This window comes from Leuresthes tenuis, unplaced genomic scaffold, assembly GCF_036924035.1.
Source record: "Leuresthes tenuis unplaced genomic scaffold, fLeuTen1.0.hap1 SCAF_5, whole genome shotgun sequence".
NCBI lineage: Eukaryota > Metazoa > Chordata > Actinopteri > Atheriniformes > Atherinopsidae > Leuresthes > Leuresthes tenuis.
Window position 1 is genome coordinate 18,499,705 of NW_027325359.1, and position 23,771 is coordinate 18,523,475.

Sequence of the window (23,771 nt, forward strand, 5' to 3'; positions counted from 1 at the left end):
TGAATAATACATGCATACTTATGATAATCTTACAGTTTAGAGCATCTCTTTAACCTATTATTATATTATAGTACGAATATTTCAAAGTAAGGGCCATGAGTAACGCTTTTGTAGTAAGCCTGAAAGACTGTTGGAGACATTTTCTATGAACAATCTTTATTCAGTATAGCCTAGATGAAATAATCTAAAAATTAACCTAAAACTATGAAATTTGATTATTTTAATTTTAGAGACAATTTTGGACTTGTTGAAATTTGCATCTGTTAATTCAATCAGGTAAACTAATTATGATATAGTTATATTATTCCATTCCAGGCTCTCTTTAAAGCATGACCGGCAGGGCCAGCCGGCAAATGCATCTCCTGCTGGTGACAATCTGAGATTAAATAAAATAAAATGATTGCATTTTGCTCTGCTTACACAGAAGATGTGTGAATTCCATGCAAATAAAGCTCACCTGGGCTGATTTACAATGGGGGATGCAAACTTCGGCAATTGTCTGCTGAAAAATGCTTACCCAAACCCTACCCCTAATTGAACTAAAAGGATATACGGATATAGGTGAACTTCTGTGATTTGGCACACAGATCAGCTTCCTTACTTTTCCTTCTGATGACAAGTTTGTTTTCACAGCGTATGTTATGGCATATTATTACAGCAAGTGCACAGATGTATTAAGGATGACTCCGTTTCACTTGGAGGAGAGTTCTGCTGCCATGCATGTTGCTTTAAAGGTTCCCCAGTGAACGAGGAACAAATCGGCGCTTTCATCTGAACCCCCTTGGGCTAATAAAGAAAAATTCCCAATAAATGAAAAAAATACTTCATCGGACACGATTTTAACTGGTTCCTCCAAGACTCTTTGTTTTATTCACAGTGAGGATGGTTGACTTACTGCAGATGTGCTGTAAAATGCAATGACATATTGCTCGTCTGACGCGGCGCATGAAACAAACCTACAAATCATTTCAGCTCATCATTTCAATGTAAAATCATGGACACGTTACAACATTAAAGTTTTTATTGCATAAGTTTTTTTCTGATGACAGCGGATAGAAACGTGATCTGTGCTAAGTGTGTAATATAAACAAACCGCCTGGTTATAGAAGTTAACAATTATACCAGCAAGGAAGCAGACTTGTGTAAACCTTCAGCCCATTAGAACACCGAGTCATAAAGTGCAAAGATGGAGAACATCTTTATCAGGGATCATACAGTAAGAAAGGCTTCCAATTTTATTGCGCCTCTTTCAGTCCAGCATTGCCTCTGATAAGGATGGGACTTCCATCAGCAGAATTACAGGTTAATGCTACCGCCTGAAGGCTGCAACATCGCATGACACAGCGGTTTGAGCGTTCAGTGCATGTACAGTAAAAAAAAACAATAAATCAGAATAGAAAGAAAAAACAGAATAAGTGTGTTTACGGAACCAGATGCTTCACAAGTATAGCAAGTTGTGTTTGAATGGCCCATGCAGTCATGCAACAGCAATGATCAGCGTTCGCTGATCTTGCTGAAAAGTGTCTCTCACCGATGTGCACAGATTAGTGTGAGAGATTTGTAGTAATTCCACCCCAAAAAAAAACAAGAAGAAAAAGCTGTGCATTGTTTTCAGCAATGACAACCAAAAATTCCTTCCGATTGCATTACAGTACTGGTTTATTGTCTATTAGAGAGAACAGGATAAAAGACGATTATATCAAAAGATGAGCAAAAACTGAAAAGTTAACACTACATCACAGAATCAACGTACAGCTACAGTTTCAGACGTGGAAAAGCTGGTTATAACGTGAATGCGATCAAAAGGAGAAACTGACTCGTTACAGCCCAGCGCTGAATTAGCAAGTCAGATCAGTACAACCTTAAATAAGAGCCTTTGATTTCAAAGATAGAAATATATCACAAATGAAAGTTAATGTTAACTCTTATTCACATTTTGTGAAATACTTGAGCTCGGATAAACTCCTCATAAATAACAGAGCAGAAATACTCATTCGAGATAAAAAGCCTCTTTGTGGTTTAAATACAACATAGCTATAATCCTGCAAAACAGCAGGTTTTAAGGAAAGGGTGCTTCACTTGTTAAACCAGTTAGTTTTAGATACAGGCGTGAAAGCAAGGACAAGAATGGCTGTTTTGCTGGTGCAAAGTATAATATTTCAACAGCAATCTGACTGAAAAATTCTAACAGAATTGTGTATAATGTTAAAAGAATGATAGTTCAAGTAAAAACAAGAGAAAATCTTAAATGACAAACAAGGGCTACATGAGATCAGCAAAGAAGACACCACAACGAGCCCAACTGTTAAAACCATGAAAAACTGTTCAGTCCAATCAAAAGTAAATGGGTCACAGTCGGGCAATGATCTGCATCAAAAAATCATCTTAAGACAGCTTCACATAACAGCGCTCACACGGCATGTCATGTTGGGTATAAACAAGCAGGGTTACAGTGCACGGACGACACAATAGCCGCATAAGTGGAAAAACAAATTTGGCTTCGTCGCTTCTTCCGAAATGGGCACGAAACAGGAATGCGTTTGGTGCCCGAGACTTACTCAGATTCCCTGGAAGGAAACGTTTTGGAAATATTTTTGGAAAATGTGTTTGTTTGCTTTATGAGACTGACTCTCTCAGATGCTGCAAGGAGATGGGCAAAGACTCCATGTAGCTACCGTGCATTGCAATTGGCATCTAACGATATGATAACTAGTGAGTCTTAGTGGGGATTCTGACAGGCTAATGTATTAACACTGGAAAGTGCAAGGCTAAGCTTTTCTCTCTGTTCTCAGTTTAAGTGCTACGCTAACTCACATAAAAATAGTGGCATAACTCATGAAGTTAAACTCTGGCCAGAATGTCGACAACGAGTCACATTATTAATATAGGTTCTAAGAAAAAGAGTTAAACTTATCAAACCCTCTGAATACTAGATGCTCACTTAGTGCACCTCTTTTTTTCTTCATCTGGTTTCATCCCATTTAAATGAATGAAAGGCAACGTTAGTTAGTGTTGGGATTTACTTAATAAAGTGCTACAATAAACCCAATCCAAGTTTTCCTCTCCCACGCTGGGTAACGTCTGCAGGAGCTGAACGTTTGGGTGCGCTGCGTATTAAATCAAATAATTACAATTGATTATAGCGTACAAGCACAAGATTCTTACTCAAGACAACATGTCACACAATGTTCCCAAAAGACACCACATCTACAATACATGGATTGCTAGAAGCATCATGGGATTTTTAGGACTTAAAAGATACAGGGATTCATATACACTGTCTGTCTTTGAGAACATTAGAAGAGAACCCTGCTGGTTTCTCCTGCACTTTGCCTTTTATGGACAAAAATATATAGAATTCTTCTCTGTGAAAGTGACTTCTTGTGTTTCAGCATGTAAAGTCTGAGTTGAATTCCCTTGCTATCTACTTGGCTCAGTGTGCTGTACATTAAGGCCTATGTGGGTGGCCTGCCTCGTCAGCCAAGTTGAGGATGTAGCCGGCTATGTCTTGCTCTGTGGGGATATCGGACATTACCCACGATTCGTTGGCAGCGGTCACTTGCAGACGACATATTGGACAGTTTTGGCTCTGCCCACTCCTGCAGAAACACAAACGTTTGCGCAGTAATCAACGTTTAGCGTGCATCTAAAACCTTCAAACTAAAGTTTACTCACTTACTGTGGTCTTACCATTTATCAATGCATTTCTGACAGAAGCTGTGTGCACAGGGCAGGATGAGGTCGGCCTTTCCGTCCATGCAGATACAGCACTCCTCCTCATCAGTCAGTTGTTTCACTCTACATAGAGAGACAAACGCAGAAAAGGGTTCGGCTTCCGATTGTTTTCTAGAAAGTAAGGTACTACTTTTTCTTAAGCATGGAATATCACTTTTAAAAGGATTTGAGGGAGAAAGATATCCCTTCGTCAATAAATATGTATTCAAATCTAGAAATGATCACATCAACCACCCCTCTGCCCAGTCTATGCAAAGGAATTCACTCCAAGGACCACTTCCAGTGCACTGACCTCCCCATCCACATGCTGGCCTGGCAGGAGTCTGTGGAGGGGAGCTGTGCCGACGGGCCCTCAGTGGCGCCCTCTGCAGACAGCACCTCGGCGGCCTGGCTGGTGATGTCACGGTACAACTGGATGAACTGGTACAGGTTCATGATCCTGGAAGCTTCCACAATGCCACTCTCCTTGTTGATCTGAGCGGACACACAAGGCACACTTGGTTCAGCGCACAGCGTGTATGGACACACGTGGCCTCAATTCCAAACTTAGCAAAAACCGATGATGGGTTATGAGGTTTTCATTTAATTCAGGCAGATGACTGACAGCTGCTATTAAAGGCCGCAGGTCAGCGATTTTAATCCAACTGTATGCCTTGTCATTTCTTTACATTTTGTAAACTGTTACTGAACTACAAAAAAAAAAAAAAAGAAAATGGAAAGAGGTCTCTGTTTTAACAGCTAAACATTCTAGTTCACAGCAAAGTTTAAAATCCCACCCAGAGCAATAAGTTAAATTGCTCAGCTCGACCATGGCCATTATTTTACCCTCATCTCCTTGTGAAATCCCACACAACAACTTGTACAGTTGCATTTGCATAAATGAAAGATGTGCTGCTCTTGACAGATGCTCTGGGTTTGTTTGGTCTCACCTTGGTGCAGACGATCCTGACAGCCACCTTCCACAGGGCAGTGGCATCGGATCCTGGCTGCACTTCAAACAGCAGGTGCTTCTGCTGTCCAGCAGCTAGCTTGGCCGTCCTGAGAAGATAAGAGGGTAAGTTCAGCTCTCATTCTGTGTTGTCCTTAGTGTGGTTTGCTGCAGCACTTAACAGCACACAGTGTGCACACAACAACTTCTAATTTTTCCAAGCTGTATGTTCAGTTTGAATATCTATGCAAATTTATTTCAGTTACTTCCACCGATCTGTCACCAATTACATCACTCTCTGCGCAATTTGTTTTTTAACAGTTTACAGTTTAACAGTTTCGTAAGAAAGTTTGAAGAAACCCAAACTTCTTGACTAATATGGTGTTATTTCATGTCCCCAAGTGTGACTCTAGCTCCCTTCCTCCACAACATCCTGTCTTCTAGTTCTTATCTGTGAGAGCTAGAAAGATAACATTAAATTGGCAAAGCAGTACCTAATGCCGGGGGAATATCATTAAGATAGTCACAGGAATCTATGTATTCCACATAGATATCAGCCAAAATCCGAGTTCTGTCACGACAAAGCTTTCTATGTTTTAAACCGATATCCGCCCTTGACAGACTGTGACTTACACGTCGTTAAGTTCAGCCACTCTTGCCAGAAACTCTTCGTAGGTCAGGTAGCCACTGTCACGTACCAGCCCGGCATGTTTCACCAGCTTCTCAGGCAGATGGTTCATCACCGCCTGACCTGAGATCTGCTGGCCCATCCTGGTGGCAGCAGCACTTACAAAGCAGCAGAGGCAGAGGGCAGCACCTCATTCAGTTCTGCAGAGCCTGGAGGGAAACGATCGGTTAAGTTAGTCCTGACCGTTACCAACTGATGTTACCGATGTTGTTCACATTTAGGAGGTTTGTTTGTGGTGCATCCAGATTTTGTTAAGACAAAAAAGCAAACTAACACTGCGCCCTGCTACTAATCTTTACAGCTGGGTGGTTGCCATCAACATGAAGGCAGAGTACAAGATGTAGCAATGACCGCTGAGTTGCCTCAGTCATGGGTGAGAACATAAACACGTTGGTTAAGGTTGCAGCTGATGTGATGCTCAATAAAGTCTCTAGTTTGAACCAGCCTCTATTTCTTTGTCCTCTAAACAGGTCTAAATCACGAACGTATCCACTAAATAATCTATCTACTAATATCTATGTAGTAGACAGATTGTATCTACTAAAATCCTGTGTTGACGATTATCAGTCACAGCTAGTTTAAAGTTTAAGAACATAAAAATAAGAATAATTCGTTCACTGACTTTAGTTAGCATTTATGTTAAATCAAAGAGGGGAAAACTCATAAAATAAACAATTATGGGCAGCAAAAATGACACATGGACAGTTGTATTTCAAAAGATCAAGTAGACCTGAACACGTTTTAAACCAATCTCTATAAAATCAACAAATACTTTCTGTAGCTGCACATATAGCATAGACGTAGTAAACAAGGATAACATCAATATTCCATAAAATACCTACTCATACATTTGTACTTATGCATAAGATAACCAAGCAAATGCTTACTTTACAAACAGAAACTACGGCTTACCTGTATTAGCTAAATTAGCATTATGTAATAAAGTCCACCAGAGCTAACTAAGCATACGTCAAGCTTTTTTCTCCAACACTGCGAGGAGTGAAATGCTGTGACGACGATGCCTTGAAGCACCTTAGTTATACGTTTATAACAACAAACACCCTCTACCAACGAACATAAGTTAGAGTACGATGGTTTCACAGAGCTCCTGAGAAGCGCTTTGCTACCAAGAAGCAGTTCAGTTTTCCCTGCAAATGAACCAACAAGCAAAGAGCGAAAAAGACCAACCCTCCGCAAAATCAGCTGCAAATCACCATCTGTTAAGACCGTGACAAACAGATGCTCTCTCACCACACTTGTCAGACCCGACGTTGGAGTTCCAAACTTCACTCGTAGCTTCGCTGTTAGCTTCCGTTGCTGTTGACACAACGTAGAGGCGTAACTTAATTACGTCACGGCTCTATCGCAAGTCGCATGTTATTCTACGTCACTCGTCTTTCCCCCTTTCTTTTATCAAAGCAAAATAAAACAAATAAATTGTGTGTTCGATTGCCTTGTAGTACTCTAAGTTACTCATTTGACTTGTTTTGTTTGCCCAAACTCAATTATATTATCTGACATTTATGTTGAGTTGCTGAATTGATTATTTTCTGTAATACTGAAATTAGAAACAGGACTGTGTGTTCCAAACAGTATTTGCAGGCTGAATAAAAGCAAGAGCATTCTAACCTGCCTCAAAAACTCAACACATATCTAGACAGACTGCATCAGGTCTCTTGTAATTCAAAATAAGCTAAAAAGACCACATAGGCCTATGTATGTTGATTTAATGAAATAAGGTCAAAATGGCTGGAAAGACTATTAATTTCACAGATGTTTTGTGAATTGTGTCATTTATGACACTGGATTACTGCAAACACCATAGTCCGTCCATCCATCCATCCAGCCAGCCAGCCAGCCAGCCATCCATCCATCCATCCATCCATCCATCCATCCATCCATCATGAAGGCGGGGTACACCCTGGACAGATTGCCAGTCCATCACAGGGTCATCATCGTCTAATTTCGTCAATTCAGTTAGTTTTAAGAAAATCATAAATCTTAAAAAGTTTTACATATATGCTTAAACACATCATACAAACAGCTGGCAGTATTATGTAATGAAAGCATTATCCGTGAAACATATTTATATAGCACATAGATTAATCTTCCTAAGAAACATTGTGTTGATTGTCTTAAGAAAGAGTATTGAATGTGTATTTATCTATTTATTGATCTATTTTTGGTTTGGTCTGCCATCCCATCTTTTTTAGATTGTGGAGGAAAGCTGATGGGAGAGTGAGTACGATTACATGTGACAGCAGGAGGTCAGGGAGGTAATAGGTGGTAGAAAAAGCAAAAAGCGGTTGAGAACTTGACAAGGAGAAAAATAAGATGAGGGAGCTGCTCAGACTGGAAGACTGGAGAGCAGAATAGGTCACATGAATAAAGATAATGCAGGTAGAATAAAATTAATAAAAAAAAGAGCACATTTCTGACAAGAAGAGACGCTGAAACCTGTATGAACTTATGTATGAGGAAAAGTCCATGAAAATGACAGCCGGAAATGAGGTTGAGGATGTGCACAGGATGAGGTTCAACTCATCATTAACTTCTGATCGAGCCTGATGAAGCATCTTTGTAACAAGGTTAGAGAAGTGGGATTAACTTTGGTCTTCTCTCTCACCTCAATACTCAGTTTAGGTTTGGCTCTGTCAGTGGCCAATCCATCTGTTATTTATTGGTGATCACAACACATAAATGGGAGTCATGCAGAGATGAGACTGCATAACAAAGGACTCCTGTAACTCGATCTCACTAGAGGAGGGACTCGTTCTTCGCAGATTCTCATTCTTCACTCACATTCACATGAAGTTTGAAGAGTTATGCTTGGACTGCAACAATGCTTAGGTGCTTTTGCATGAGCAACTCACCAAGGTGTGTATATACATGCATATATATATATATGTGTGTATATATATGTATATATATATATACGCTGCCTGGCCAAAAACAAAAGTCGCCACCTGGATTTAACTAAGCAAATAGCTAAGAGCCTCCTATTGCACAATTACTGCATGGGCGATTAGCTTTCAGCTGGCAACAAGTTATTTAACCTCAACTGATGCAATGAGTAGCTTCTCATTTCTTAAACAACCATGTCGAAAGACACATGCCGTGGTCGTGGAAAAGATATTAGTCTGTTTGAGAAGGGTCAAATCATTGGCATGCATCAAGCAGAGAAAACATCTAAGGAGATTGCAGAAACTACTAAAATTGAGTTAAGAACTGTCCAACGCATTATTAAAAACTGGAAGGATAGAGGGGGACCATCATCTTAAAGGGAGAAATGTGGTCGGAAAAAAATCCTCACTGATCGTGATCGGCGATAACTTAAACTTTTGGTGAAATCAAACAACAGTATAACTCAGGGCTTTGTTTGATAGTGAAAGTAAGAGCATTTCAATACGCACAATGCGAAATAAGAAGAGAGGCAGATGAAGTGATGCCTCCATCATACCTGATGCCTACCGTACAAGCCTGTGGGGGTGTAGTGCTATGATCTGGGGTTGCTGCAGTTGGCCAGGTCTAGAATCAGCAACATTATGAGCCCAAATAATTAGATCAGCTGACCACCTGAACATACTGAATGACCAGATTATTCCATCAATGGATTTTTTTCTTCCCTGATGGCATGGGCATATTCCAAGATGACAGTGCCAGGATTCATCAGGCTCAAATTGTGAAAGAGTGGTTCAGGGAGCATGAGACATAATTTTCACACATGGATTTGCCCCCACAGAGTCCAGACCTTAACCCCACTGAGAATCTTTGGGATGTGCTGGAGAAGGCTTTGCACAGTGGTCCGACTCTCCCATCATCACTGCAAGATCTTGGTGAAAAATGAATGCAACACTGGACGGAAATAAATCTTGTGACATTGCAGAAGCTTATCGAAACAATGCCACACCAAATGAGTGCCGTAAGCAAAGCTAAAGCTTTTATTGGATATGAATTTGTGAGCAATTAATAATACGATATATAAGTATATATATGATCGTATGCTTAATTATTACACATTAGCATTTATTAGTGCTTTTTGTTGTAAAGTGTCTGCTGTGAGAAAGGGATTTGTATTATGAAGTTATCAACTGGAGTACAAGTACTTCAGAAAATGGGAATTAATGTATGCGAGGGATTTAGAAAAAAGATGGGTGCATTTTTTCAGTCAATTAAATAATCTCTAAAGGGGTTTGGTTAAACAATCAATCCAACAATGTGCGTTTTCTAAATTACAAGTAAACCCCTTTGGTTGAGTGGATCATCAATAAAACAATAGTTTCTATGGCAGTTTCTTGATTTACCAGCAGATGGCAGCAAAGGACACCTAACAAAAAAATTTTAAATGACTGATTAAAGCTTACTTTGCACATACATAACTCAGTAGATGTGTTTTAATGAGTTTTTATTTGTAAGAGACAAAGTCTCCTTCAAAAGTTGCTAAATTTGTCTCACTTGATTCACGAAAGGTATGCCTTGTTGTTATGATTAAAAAAGAGAGGAACTTTATCTTTTGAAAGGTACACTCGTGGAACTGAGATCCCACAACAGTTTTTAGGTAATTAGGATGTTTTCCAGCATGTTCTGACTACTCCACAACAGCAACTTAAGTACCTTCACAGTCCACTACACAGTTAGTCTAATGAGTCAATCATATTTAACCTGACATTTTCTTTTTGAGTGATGTTAGATGTCAGAAACAGCTATTCAAAGCAACATCAAATCTATCTGAAATCATTAAGTCCGTTCTGCTATTCAGTCATTTAATCTGGGTTTATGACTTCTGAAAAATGTCTCATAAAATGTTTTATTCCAGCTACTGGCATTGATTCAGAAAGTCTGAAACCAGGACAGAAATATCAGAGCAGCACGTTTGCTACACTTAAATGGAACAGAAAAAAAGGAGAGACCAGCCAAGCATAAATGTTTTTATAAACAGACTTTCAGAAAATTAACAGAAGTATAAAGGTTCCACGTACACATTATTATCCGAATAAATCACGATGAAAACTTACAGCAGGTCTCTTAACAACCCAAGAAAATATGGATTGATTTGAATTCACTTAACAGCAAAAGTCCAAAATGAATGCATTGCATCAAATTAAGATGTAAAGAAAATCATTCAAAAACTTAATCTTTTACTTTTTAAACTGACTAACAGGTTGTGTGGTCCATAGACTAACAGTTCTTATGATAAGCCACTCTTTTTGACTGGCTGTGACAACTATTCTTACACACTCTATGTCAAAGCTGATCTTGCGGTCCACATTATAAACCTCAATGTTCCCAACTTTGAACTCCCCTAATGTGATGTAAGATGTACACTGTCTTCCCTGCTTAGTCTCCACAGACTTCTGGCCTACTTCCAGAGCTCCATGGTGAAGAATGTCATTCTGTCTGTCCTCCGTGCCTGTCACAATTTTAATTCTGCTTATTTTTGTTGATCTGTTAAAGATTATGATGAAGAAGTCTCCAGTGCATGGAGGTTTCCCCCAAAAATACTCGTCAACGATACTGCTGTAAGCCTTGGTGGCGTCGTAGTTTTCAAAGACATTGATGTTTGTGTAAAGGCTGGCAGGGGGGTTGTCAGGAATGTCTATGGAGTCTTCCTCAAAATCATCATCCTTCAGCTTGTTCTCTGCTCCTTTATAGGAGGAGTAGTAGCCCATGTGCTGGAACAGCGAAGGTTTGAAGCGGATCACGTCTTTCTGGGCCAGCAGCCCCCTGAAGTGGATGAGGAGCCAGTCGCAGGGCATTTCCTGGTAGAACATGAGGAGAAAATGAGCCAGACGTGGCAGGTCTCTGGAGTGGTACAGCTTCCCAATGTAACCCAGCTTAGAGAACTCCAGCATCACCCAGTAGGAACCTTCTCTGGATGTGATCACCTTCTTCAGCGCGGTCAGGAAGTTCCTGGAGCAGCGCACATCGTCCTCCAGCATCATGTAGAAGTGTGACAGGTTCGTGCAGAAGTTAAGGAGGAAAGCGTAGTCCACATTCTGCTTAGAGCGGAAACGGACCCGGTCCTCTGGGTCGTTGTAGTTCCTTTTCAACCCGTCAAGAGATGGATAGTACTCCTCAGGGGTCTGGATGACCAGGAGGCGTCCAGCTATGATGTGGTGAGCAAACTTTCTGGTTATTTCCTGGACCAGGTTCTCACACCAGACCAGGTCAAAGTCTGCCAGATGGACCACAACCACAATCTCTTTCAGTTCCTCGTAACTGGACTGATCAAAGATGGATTTGATTGTCTCCAGCAGGTAGTTGCCTTTTTTCCTCTTGACAGATGCCAAGCCAATTGTGAGATACTCTGTCAAAAGAAGTCACTTCAGTCACTTTTCAGTATAATAATTCTAATGTATGTCTTGTTTTAAGAGGTATAAACTATTAATAAATGATTTCTGGATGGGTATGAATACCTACTTTTGCGTGGCAAAGGAATTCCAGCAAGGTAGCGGTATGTCACATTGATACTCCCAGAGAAATTGGACAAGTCTCTAAAGGTGTGAACATATCTCTCAGAGTTTGAAGGATGCATCAGCGTCTCTCCCAGTTGTCTTTTTTCAGCCTCCTAAATTTAAAAATAACATAACAAAAATAAAAACAACATCAATATTCAGCACCAATAAGATCGCTTGGTGTCAAGTTTTTAAAGATAAGAAGCTTACCAACACATATCCATCATCCATGTAAAGGTTGAAAAAGAGCAGAAAGGTGACAAGGAAAGCAAAGACTGGGAGCATGGATCGCTTCCTGAAGCACCTCATCTTGTCCACCGACTTCCACAGTAGCCTCATGATCCCGTCCCCAACTGCACGAAATTACAGAGGAGCAGAGGTTTTTATTATCAAAAGAAATTTTTTTGTGTAAGCCTTTAATGGCTTAGCATAGCTAAGGGAATTTTTTTATGTCAACCCCAGTGAGCACTGGGGTTATGTCATTTTTACAAAGGATTGGCAGCAGGCTTCTGTCAACAGCAGACGTCTGCCTCCCATCATCTGCTGTAATAATAAGATGTGATTAAATTCCCGCACTGAGCGGACTGGCACAGAGTGTACCAGCTGACAGAGCAAGTTATGCAGCTCTGAAACAAAGACTCCTGAAAATGCTGAAATGATGGCAGTCAGTCAATTAAAAGCAAACAAGACATTCAATGACAAATTCAACTCTTTTGTAAGTCTTTTTCTTTTTCTTTTAGAAATCAAAACATGGTATCCAGAGCAGATTTTTGTGGTCAAAGGAGGCAGAAACGGAAATAACAACAACTATGAATATAGCAATAACAAATTTTTTTGCACATTGCTGAATTCTGAAAGTATATCAGGGGTGAAACTCAATCACCTCTTTCACCATTGTACTTTCTTTTAGTCCATCTCACAGAGGGGTGGAAAACAATTTTTGTCAGAAATCAGTTTTTAGTTTTTTTTTTCAGGTCCCATTGGACCTGGTTTTCTAATTTTTCTATTCTTTGACCACAAACCAAGCCAAGACAGCAAACCAAATTTGAAGCAATCTTTTTAAAAGCTGGAAAAATAAATGTGAATCCAATCCTGGCTTTAATGTGAATATTTGGCACATTGTGTCACCAGAAGGTGATAGTATAGGGTACATTGCTTATAGTTGTATTTCAGTAAAATAAGTAGCTGTCCGAAATAAACTTCAAGAAAGGAAAAAACAATAAGTGCAACGGACATCCACAAGAGGAGAATGGAGCATATATAACAGGAGAATAGGGGCTATTCTTCAGGAATTTCTTTTTATCGAAGAGCTCACATAATATATAATTTCTGGGAAGACACCTGTCAGTCATGTGAGGTTTTTTGCCGGGTCAGACCAGGAACAGCTGGTGATTCACATAATTTTAATCTTTCCCAGCTCCGACGAGATTTGTAAAGATATTTCCCATTCCCCCTAAAGCACATCAAATCTTTAAAACAGGCAAAATCCCCCTTAAGCGAACACATAAACTTGTTGCACATTAATGGAGATCATGTGCCATTTGTACTTTTTGCCTTTCATTTTTGTTTTTATACACGTAAATGGCAATGGAAACCCAGCACCTTAGCTTAAGAACACTTGTTCGAGGGAACTGCACAGTAACAGTCAGTCTTTTATTTCTATTCTTCGAGGCAGCTCTTTTCTAATTACACTTGGATTTGATACATCAGAATATTGACTAGTGCAGCTTTAATCAAAATAATAATCAGTTGCAATACTGATGTCGCAGTCACAAAGATGGACTGATCTTCATCTTTAATTGGGTTCTGATGAGCTGCTCAACATGACAGATGCGGCCAACAGCAGAGACTGATGCAGCAGGCTGATTTTAACGTTTATCAGTGGATTAAACAAAATGACCACTGGTAATGGATAATTTTTGGCTGTTAATCTATCCGCTCACAAGGGGAGACGTCAGTCATCTGTTCTGTTTGTGTGTAGCAGTCATAAAGGCCAAATTATTTTCTCTATATAGAAAACAAATGCTCTTAGCACCGTCTGCTCTAACATTTGCTCACAGTTTTGGAACTCTTATCTTAAAAAAAACATTATCCTTTGCACTATCTTTTCTATTTGGCATCCCATCCAAAAGCAAAACACTGATCCCATGACACCGTCCCTTATTCTGATGTTGTACAACACGTAAACGCAGTCTTCGATGTGAGAAGTCGTAAGTTCCCCGGTGGCACGGACAATTTCAGCAAAGACCTGTTGCTGGCCTGCTGACTAAACTAACAACCTATTATTAATTCTGTTATCTACCTCTCAACTTCCATTTTAGGCCGAAAAGTAAGCCATTTTGTGCCTCTGTCATGAAAAGGCTCCAGGGTGGCACCTGAGTGACGCAGAGTAAGTGGAAAGACAATGACAGCTGTCACAAGTAAATATTATGAAAGTCCGCAACCCCCCCTCCCACACATACGCACACACTTGCACACCATTATCTGAGACAGCAGCCTGTGAAATCAGATATTGAGATGAGAAAGGAATATCTAACAAGGCACGATAATGGCCGCCTGCTTTTTCTGAGGGACAGAATCCTGCCGAGAAATGAGATTTTTGTTTGCTTTCTGTCACTGAAACTAAACAACAAATAAACTTCCAATAAGTCACGTACATTAATATGGAAATTAAGGTACGTTTGTGAATGTATAAGCACCATTTTTTAGTTTTAAATGCTCGCCGTAGTGTTTCTTTGACTATTTATTTAGTTTTTGTCAGCAAATTATCAGCCTGTATGCCCGGCAAGCTAATTTCAACAACTGAAGTCATTTCAGATTAGAGGTGCTAAAATTATAACAGATAGAAGGGAATACCAATGAGCTCCTTCATTTAAAACCATAAAATGTCCCAGGCGGGCTTCTCTTCAGTACTGCACATGAACAACAGCCTCACCTGAACAGAGATGAGAACTGATTTGCCCTGCCTACTAGAGTTTTGTTTTATAACATCAACTGTAAACGGCAAATTGCAACGCTACTCAAGGCTTGCAGTTGCTTGACAGTCCTGATTTTATGGTAAATCTTCTGGATGAACATTTTAAAATGACTAATTAAGCTGTGTTGAATGCTTAAAACAAGCACAATCTACAGCTGCAGATGAACACAACACTCCAGTACATTCACATGCAGGGTTAATTAGAGCTGTGGTTACAGTTTGACTTGGCCAGTTGACACAACTTTGTCCCAGTATACATGCACAAGAGGGGAATAAAGTTATTGACAGAAGTATGTTCGAAACTGCCACGCTGTGCTGCACATAAGAAAATATTTGTTATTTTGGTGCTTCAAACCAGATTATTATTCATGTCCATATAGCTGAGTTCACTGCACGTCTTCAAGTTATTTGAATGGTGATTTTCCCAGAAGATGCTGCAGTTATAAAATCAGGATTTTATTAGGGCAGAGCGATCGTTGTAAGTGCTTTAAGTGACCGTGAGTTGACACATAGTCTTAACGGGCTGCTTTTTAATCAGTTTCTGATGCATTTAGCTGTAATAACAATGCATTTTATTTGTAAAGGACTTTACATTGCAGTACAACCTCAGTGCAACAATGAGAGCTGTTTGACTGAAGAAACTGAAAAGGGGCAGCTTTATTGGAGAGTTTGGCTATACTGATAGAAAATTACGCTTTGCTGGTTTCTTAATTGAATTTAAAGGCACGTTATTCCTCGTGGTTATTCTATGTTGCTACTAGCTTCTTTTTCTTCTGTCTACTGGACGGGAAATAAAACTCCAAGGTGAGTTGGAGTCCAGTTGAGCGCATAAATGCAGTAAATCGACTCCCAGTTGCATTATCTTGGTGTGTTAGTCCTGCTTTGATAAGTTTGATTATATATTATTATGGCCAAACTAAAATGTTTACATGTATTTTAAAAGTTTAGTCACGGTCAGAATACACAATAATTCATTAAATTTCTACTGTAATGTAAATGTATTAATTGAAAATAATGTATTTCACGTGGAGTTGCATCCATGCTTGTGGATCTAGCTCAAGGCAAGCAATAAGTAGTGTTCAGTGCCTCAAAGTAATTATAGGGTTTAATTGCCTCAATCGAACAGTATTAAATCTAAAGCGTAAACGAAAGTGAAGTTTAGTGCACGTTTTTCCATCCTGTGTGTTTGTTCCATAATTTTGTATGATATACGACTATCCCCTCTTGTGTTTAACATAAGTAAATGGATTTCATCTTTGATTGATGGAAGCCACACAGGATGACAGCTGCTCTTTGGTCTGCTCTGAATACTCCAATTTTGATTCAACAATGGACTGTTGGTTAGCTATCACTATTAAATGAGTCTATATCTAAAGGTCTCACATGATCTTAGCTCTGTCATTCTCCACCACCTTTGGAGTGGAGTTTTGATCTCTACACAAGATGTTCAACACATATGTTCCTGTACACTTTTCAGCCACTTCTATATGACAAGCTTTGTTATTTTGTCCTGGATAGTAGCTTTACTGCTCGCTAGCCTCTGGCCTCCTTCCTTCTGATCAGAGTGTTGGACTTGGGGTGAAACCCTGCATGCATAGTGAGAGGCTTTTTTGTCTTGATATCACTGGCTTCCATCTCCTGCTCAGGCCAGGTTTTTATTCCAGCGGGATGTCTGATAACTGGCGGGACATGCGTGTTAATGGCTCGGAATCAACAAATGAGAAGAGAAAAGTGTATGCACGTCCGCATAAATACACACAGCATAAATGAATAAATAATGAGAAATAAACAAGTTTTCATGATAGAGTGTTGTGGATGAATCCGGTAGTCTCATAGCCGGAGGAAATAAAATGCTCAGCTGCACAGCAGTGGATCCTTCTGTATCTCTTGCCACACAGCAGACGGGTAAACAGGCTGTGGCTGTGGTGAGCATCATGATGGCAGACATTTAATTTATTTTGCTGATGGGAAGTTTTAATCACCTGCTGCAGAGACTTCACATTTTGAGCCATACATATTTCATGTTAGTTTGTGCTGTTTCCAGGAAGGCTGCTTTCTCTGGGAAAACCTTTTTTTTCTATCTTTTGGTTTTTGAAACTTAGGCTGAAGAGATGCCCTGTGATGGAGTGGAGACCAGTCTACGGTGTACCCTGCCTCACGCCCAGTGGCAGCCGTGATAGGCTCTAAAACCCCCGCAGCATGGAATTGGATTGAGTGGATATAGAAAATACATGAATGGGTGAAGAGGTGAGGTAACCATGAATTGACTCTCTGTGGATTTCAACAGACTGCTCATCACGTTAATGTCCACATTTTCAAATACTCTTTATGACTTCCTATTTTTTTCTGTCCCTGTCACTAAATATTAGTGATCCATTCTAAAGTGAGAACTGACAGCCTTTAAAAAAAACTCAATTTGTAAAATGCAGAGACTGCAAATTGAGTCAAATTTAGGAGACAAGCTGAAGGGTTGAGGATTTAAAAACTTAACCATAAAAGAAGTGTGCCTGCAAAAACAAAAAACAACGCCCATCAAGGTTCCCTCTCGGCAAGACACTTAATCTCCATTTGCATCAGTACCAGCAACATCTTCACCAGTAGGAGAGTGATGTTACTGGGAGGCCCATATGTGGGAATATGTGTAACTGTATGATACGCTGAAGCAGGATCTGGCTGCTCAGCAAAACCATTCCCTGAATAAATTTGGACCGAAAATGATGGATAGGATACTTGTTGCAACAGAGACAGAGTGCTGAGAAACTCCACAGAGATGTATACCGTATGTATGACAGTCAGCTCACATTAAATACTCATTGAATTTGGATGATTTGGCATAGGTAATGACATGCAAAGGCTCTGCAAAGACATGCATTCTGCGTTTTCGAATAAAACTGAATATAAAAGAGCAGTACTGAATACTAACAGCTTAGCCCACTGAGGCTTCCATACCTTCTTTCTCATTTTTATTTCAGGCTTTCTCTTTCCTGTTGTGCAATTACAGCTTATTGCATGCCTCTGCAAACGCACACTCACCTCCTCTCACACCTCTCAAATACAACTAAGATAACAGGTTGATTCTACTCCAAGTGGGAGGCAGGCTCAACATATACCTGGAAACTAAAACCCTCTCCATACATGAGATACGTAGCATTAAATCAAAGCAACGATGTTCACTCATTCACACTTTTGCCACTTTTGTGTTAATGTTCTTCACTCCTCATTCAGACATGCTTGCGAAAATGATGGAAAAAGCCACAAAGAGCGTGTGATATTCAGATTCACATGAGATTGGACCATGAGTGCGTAGGTGATGGCGTTAACCTCTTCATATTGCAGTCTTTCAGTTTTCTGCCAACAACATGTCATATTGCCTTAACATTTCATATCAGCGTACCCAGCATGCAGTGACTGTGTGGAACTAAGATATGGCGTAAGGAAGCAATCACTTTCCTACATGTTTAAGCTTCCTATCAACATAAAAATTATGTAAATGGTGTAACACAAAGCTAGAATTACTGTAGATAAAATCAAGGCAGAGGAAGGTTTAAACAGCGTTATTTGTTCAATATCATGACCTGTTGGATTCGTCCAAACAGCTGATTTTATATTAGATTAACCCACTTTTTCTTGTGTTAGAAGTGATATATATATCTTATTAGGTCCAGTCAGGTCAGATCGCCATATCAAAATGCTACAGAAAAGCACCAAGAAGGTAACTAATGCATGACATCATTACGTCCAGTTGCCACCAGATTAATGGAAAGAAGTGCATGTGTGAAAGGGGCTTGAGACACAAAATAGAAAGAGCCATAGCCACATAACACAGCAATCCCTGTACATGATCACCAAAGAGTAGCTCACAGATGATCATTCCAGTACGGGCTATATATCTGAATGCAAATGTTCTCATTTTTTGTATTTCTAAAGTAGCAGTTACACGGAAAACAAAAATGAGTCACGCATATGAGCTTAAGATGCTTTCAGGCTCCGGTCCGATGATAACGCGTGTATTCCAATCCATATTTGTTTTTTACTTTTACAATAACATTAGAACATGAGTTCAGTAAATCTGTGTCACTCATTGCACTACTTTATAATTAGAGAAGAATTTCATAATCATTTATCACATACAGGACCGCTGGGATTGGCTCCAGCCCCTCGCGACGCGACCGCTGGACTAATTGGACATAGAAAATGGATGGGTGGATGGGTGGATGGATGGATGGCGTTATCACGTACAGGATGAGTTTAGTGTTGTTGTAAAAAGAAGTCAACCTCAGTATCAAGTTTCAATATAATGACCAAAAAGGAAATTTACTGCTTCAGAGTTATATACATTTACTTTTAGCGAGCAATACTTGCTGATTATTGATTAAAAACTGTATTCACGTTCACTGTGCAGTTGTGCTCGTACAGCCACCTGCTTCTCTTCTACATTTTGTTTTAATCCATGAAGCTGCTGTTTCATCTTCCAGTCGTATATATACAGCCTGAAATAGAAGGTCTTCTCTGTGTGTCACCTTGAATGAATAAAGCAGACAGACTCAGTGTTCCTTCAAATTTCTTGAGAGTTCAAAGTCCACAGCAGACTGAACAATGATGATGGCGCTGCATCTGCAGTGAGGCTGTTTCACTTCTGTTTCAGAGCAGATCATCGCAGCACTGAGATGTGCTCAGGAATCTGTGCCAAGGGTTGCTAATAGCTTTTTTGAAATCCACTAAAGTTTATGAACTTCATACAGCCTTTGAGTATAATCTAACACACGATGTGTGTCTCTGACTATATCCTGCAATTATTCTCCATCCAGTACCTTGACGGGCCTCGGGCAAAGAGGTAAATGTGAGTCAAAGCCCTGACTGCTGAGGAGAGGCCATCCTCATTACAGTCACCACCACTGGGACCGCAAAAGCCTTTCATGTTCGTCTTTGACCTGAAAGGTAAATACACTCAAGATGCAATTTACATGTACAGCAGGCCCGCTGAGCACAAGTGCCAAGCCTCAGAAGTAGAGAATTATATCTGCTTGGGGATTAAAGCCTTCTTTAATCTCGAATACTGTGCAGCTCGTTGCAGCAACTGTGATAACATATTACAGCGATCTGATTATTTTATATCTGAATAGGTTTCTGCGACTGATATAACACCAACAGTAAATCTTACAGATGGTTTGAGTTGAAGCAAAGCGGCTCAAAGAGGCAATACATTGTTATTAGTAACAGAAAAACAAAGATTTGGATAAGAACAGAGTGATGTAGTGAAAAGCTGATTAGATTTGAGACGTAGAAGCATTTCACATTGATTAAGCATTGCTCCTCAGTCTGACCTGCAACATACCCTTTAGATAAAAAAAATTAAAAAATCGATACAGCAGAACTAGAAAAACTGTCTTTATTATTCCACACATTGTGCTTTCTGGTAGCCCGAGGCAGAGGAGAAGTGCAGCCTACAGTCTGATCAACTCACTTCTCCAACTATATGACTCTCAACCCACTGATTTTTCTTTCTCACACCTCACCCCCAGTGCAAGACCTGTAAACAGACTTTGATGTGTAAAATCAGTACATTTCCATATTTGAGCCATCATATAGTTGGACCTTGAACAAAAACAGCTAAAAAATGCTCCACACGTATATATTTATAACTGCTCAGTCCCACAGTTAAGAGAATTTCAATAAAAATCAGTTTTAAAATTTTCATGACACATAAACGATTGCCAGATTCTGTTATGTTTTGCAGCTTTTCCACATCAACACTTCAGATGTAAGAAAAGTCCTGAATTTGCAGTTTTCCATTAGTTTTTTTTCTCCTGACTCCAGTTCAAATGGTTTTTCCTCTGCATGTGATGCTGGTCTGCTACTGCCACTGAATTATGAGTGCAATATCTTCAGAAATCAATAGAAATGACAAATTCTTTTTTTACGTCAATCAGAATATGATTGAACAACAACAACAATTAAACAACAACAACAAAAAAATGAGCCTCTATACAGTCATGAACAAAGCACAAACACAAAATACATCCCAGACACAATTATTGGCATACATCACGAAAACTGCATTTCCACAGCAGGGACCTTTTCCAGGAACCAGGGTCTTTTAGGAGGTGCTTTCCTCGGCTTTGACAGCAAAAACCAGGGTGTCTTAAAAGAGTTCAAGGTGAGAAATCTAAGCCACAAAAAGGGCCCTGATAGGGAAGTAGTGCTTTTGAGATGACCCCGAAGCTTTTAGGTGGAGCTTGCAGCTCTGTACATTCCTGCTTTGTTCCAGCATTTTATCTACACCTTCTGTCTCAGTAATCTCAGGTTTAATATCAAATGGCTCATCAAATCCATCCATCCATCCATTTTCTATACCGTCAATCCGTCGGTCGGGGATCATCAAATCTTTTAACTTAAATTGTACGTCTTGAATAGTTGTTCCTGTTTGTAAACACAGCATTCAAACTCACATTAATTTCCAGAGTCAGTGACGACACAAAGCTCAGATTGGGACACAAAAGCCGTGAAAACAAAGCAATAAATCCTGGTCTCTGGTGTTTTCACAGCGTTTCCGCTCTGATCAACAATAAAACCAAAACAAAACCGCCTCTGAAATGTAAATCAGACTGATTCTGAGTTAATCTCGCAGAAGTGGACTGCCTGGCTTGTTGGCTGTTTTGGTAGAGCGGGGCACTGCCACCTCTACAGCAGACAACAGCACTGCATTAAAAGCAGGCACAAATCTGTCATGGAAATCATTACATGGGCTCAGGAACACTTCCAGAAATCTTCTTCTGTGAACACAGTTCACCGTGCCATCTATAAATGCACGTTTAAACTCTATCATGCAAAGAAAAAGACTTCTATGTGAACTTCTATGTCTGCTGTCCAGACCTTTCATCACTTGAAAACGATCTCCCAACAGTCCAGCAACTCGTCACCTCAATCCCCAGATGTTTAAAGATTGTCGTATACAGTGGTAAACATTACCATGTCCCAACTTTTTTAGATGTGTTACTGCCATTAAATTCAAGATTTAATATTTTTCATGAAATAGCAAAATGTCTCACTTTCAACATTTGATGTGTTTTGATGCTCTATTGTGAATAAAACGTTGGTTTATGAGATCAGGAAATGATTGGATTCTGTTTATTATTTAACATTTAACAGACACTTTTAATAAAGGCGACTTATATATGAGAAAATAATCTCCGTTTCACCTAAACTCTGGTTGGAATCATTTTTTGTCTTGTAAGTGATAAGTGTTATTTGTTTGCCCTTCTGTTGACATTGTTTGAGAGGTTTGAGAGCAGAGGCAGAAAAATAAATCAAACATTACCATTAAAAACATAAAATTCACTTACTTTCTGAAATTGTAAGGTCTGAGGATATATTTTACATGTACTAACGCTAATATTTTTTATTCTTCTATCTGTGATTTTGAATGTTTTAGGCAAACAAGATGCAAAAATGGTCAGTGATGATTACCCCATCACTGTCTTCCATGCAGTGAAGTTTAGATGGAGTCCCATCCGGTGAAGGGCAAACATGGAGATGAAAGAGAGGTTGGACATTATATATATATATGTATATAGATGTACTTTTTAAATGATTTGTTTTTTTGTAATCAAGTTACTTTGTGTCTTACTTTTTTTAAATTGTTTTACAGTGATTTTGTTGAGATCTCGCAACACTTTTCATTGTTAGTCAGTATTGGAGTTGTTGTGTGCACAGAATTTCACCTTATTTGAGCATTAATCCAATTGCAACACCTATTTTCGTTGCCTGTTTTCAGTTCATCCTCACCGCTAATGATGATGATGGAAAGTTAAAAATTACGCCAACCATTCTGGAAGAGAGATCAGTGCTCATTTGGGCTTGTCAGGTTAATTAGTTTTTCAATTGAGATGATTTGATAAGTGCTCTAATAACATCCTCTAAATTAAACACAAACCAAAGTGCATCTGTAGCCACTGCCTTCCAGAGGGACATGTATATATGTGTGGGAGGAGAATCTATTCATTGACTGAAGTATGTTCAACACTGCAATGCTGAGGACTGTGTGAATTAATGCTTAAGACATTCTCTCACTTCTAACTCTCTCTATGGGAGATCATCACAGCGAAGCATAGCTGAATTCCCTACACAGACGTTGTTGAGCTACTTGAATGATGATTTTGTCAGATGATGCTGCAATTATAAAATCAGGATTTTATAAGAGCAGAGCCCGGAAATGCGGATTTACACGTAGGGCTGATTTCAGTCACAATTTCTGACATGTTCAGCCGTCCAACAAAAGAAACAAAAACAAACAAAAAGAACAAGTGCAGATTCATTGGGAATTCAGCTTTATTATTAAACACTTACATCTTTTTGTTTTTACAAAATAACGCAAAAAGATGGAACTTTTGGAGCACGTGCTGAGAGGCCCTTTGAGCCTCGTTGAGTGTCTACACTGAGAAGCGATTCAAACCCCTTACTGTATTACATGAGTTAGTTCAATTTTGAGAAGCTTGATTTTGTACAAATTCGGTTGGATTAGCATGTTTACTTGCATTTCAAAAGTCCAGTTTTGGTCCAACTAACACAATGGCTGATTTTTTCTGGTGTCATATAAATGCGTTTACAAACTGATAGGCATGTAGGAATAGACCGTGGTTTTCATTCAAATGGCTGCTTACATTTCATTGTTGCCATTGCTACACTGACAAACACATGGCCAGCATAGTCAAGATTAATACAACTGTTGTGTTAAAAGTCAAAATTGTGTTGACATAATGCAACAAACATGGTTTCAAGACCGACGATGGGACCCCTCCCCCCACTACAAACCTCAGCTCAGGTCTTTTGTCATCGCCTTCAACCCAGTTAAATGAATGAAGCCCAGAATTTGAACTGACTGAATCTTGTGCTTCTTGCAGGATACGCATAAAGATTCCTTCATTTTCTCAAGTGCTCCTTCCAGAAAATCAACAATCAGATGTGATTCTCAGCTCTTCAACCAACATT

The 23,771-nt window shown here is 39.5% G+C and overlaps 2 protein-coding genes across 7 annotated transcripts in view; both read right to left on the bottom strand.

The window, feature by feature from the left end:
- Positions 1-1,003: 1,003 nt before the first annotated feature.
- Positions 1,004-6,687, bottom strand: rnf141 (ring finger protein 141). 5 transcript variants are annotated; one of them, XM_072386394.1, is made up of 6 exons: positions 6,603-6,687; positions 5,297-5,500; positions 4,665-4,773; positions 4,028-4,209; positions 3,691-3,798; positions 1,004-3,599 (listed from the first exon to the last, which is right to left on the bottom strand). In XM_072386394.1, exons 2-6 carry the CDS (start codon positions 5,431-5,433, stop codon positions 3,449-3,451), a joined length of 687 nt encoding a protein of 228 aa, XP_072242495.1. In that variant the 5' UTR covers positions 5,434-5,500; positions 6,603-6,687; the 3' UTR covers positions 1,004-3,448. The 5 variants fall into 5 exon arrangements, with proteins under 5 accessions (XP_072242495.1, XP_072242497.1, XP_072242496.1 ...); XM_072386396.1 differs by having other exon boundaries at positions 6,566-6,680; XM_072386395.1 differs by having other exon boundaries at positions 6,540-6,620.
- Positions 6,688-10,336: 3,649 nt separating this feature from the next.
- Positions 10,337-23,771, bottom strand: part of LOC140307486 (alpha-1,3-mannosyl-glycoprotein 4-beta-N-acetylglucosaminyltransferase C-like) — a 208,815-nt gene continuing 195,380 nt past the window's right edge. For both annotated transcript variants that reach the window (XM_072386401.1, XM_072386402.1), the window contains 3 exons: positions 12,017-12,159; positions 11,772-11,919; positions 10,337-11,658 (listed from right to left, as the gene is read on the bottom strand). In XM_072386401.1, the coding sequence (XP_072242502.1) occupies positions 10,490-11,658; positions 11,772-11,919; positions 12,017-12,145 (1,446 nt within the window). In that variant the 5' untranslated portion in view covers positions 12,146-12,159 and the 3' untranslated portion in view covers positions 10,337-10,489. The remainder of the gene's footprint in view (positions 11,659-11,771; positions 11,920-12,016; positions 12,160-23,771) is intronic.

Coding starts and splice junctions, on each gene's coding strand:
- rnf141 (XM_072386394.1), bottom strand. CDS start 5,433: ATGGGCCAGCAGATCTCAGGTCAGGCGGTGATGAACCATCTGCCTGAG. Junction 4,210..4,664: donor TCAGGATCGTCTGCACCAAG/GTGAGACCAAAC, acceptor GTGTCCGCTCAG/ATCAACAAGGAGAGTGGCAT. Junction 3,600..3,690: donor CAGAAATGCATTGATAAATG/GTAAGACCACAG, acceptor GTGTTTCTGCAG/GAGTGGGCAGAGCCAAAACT.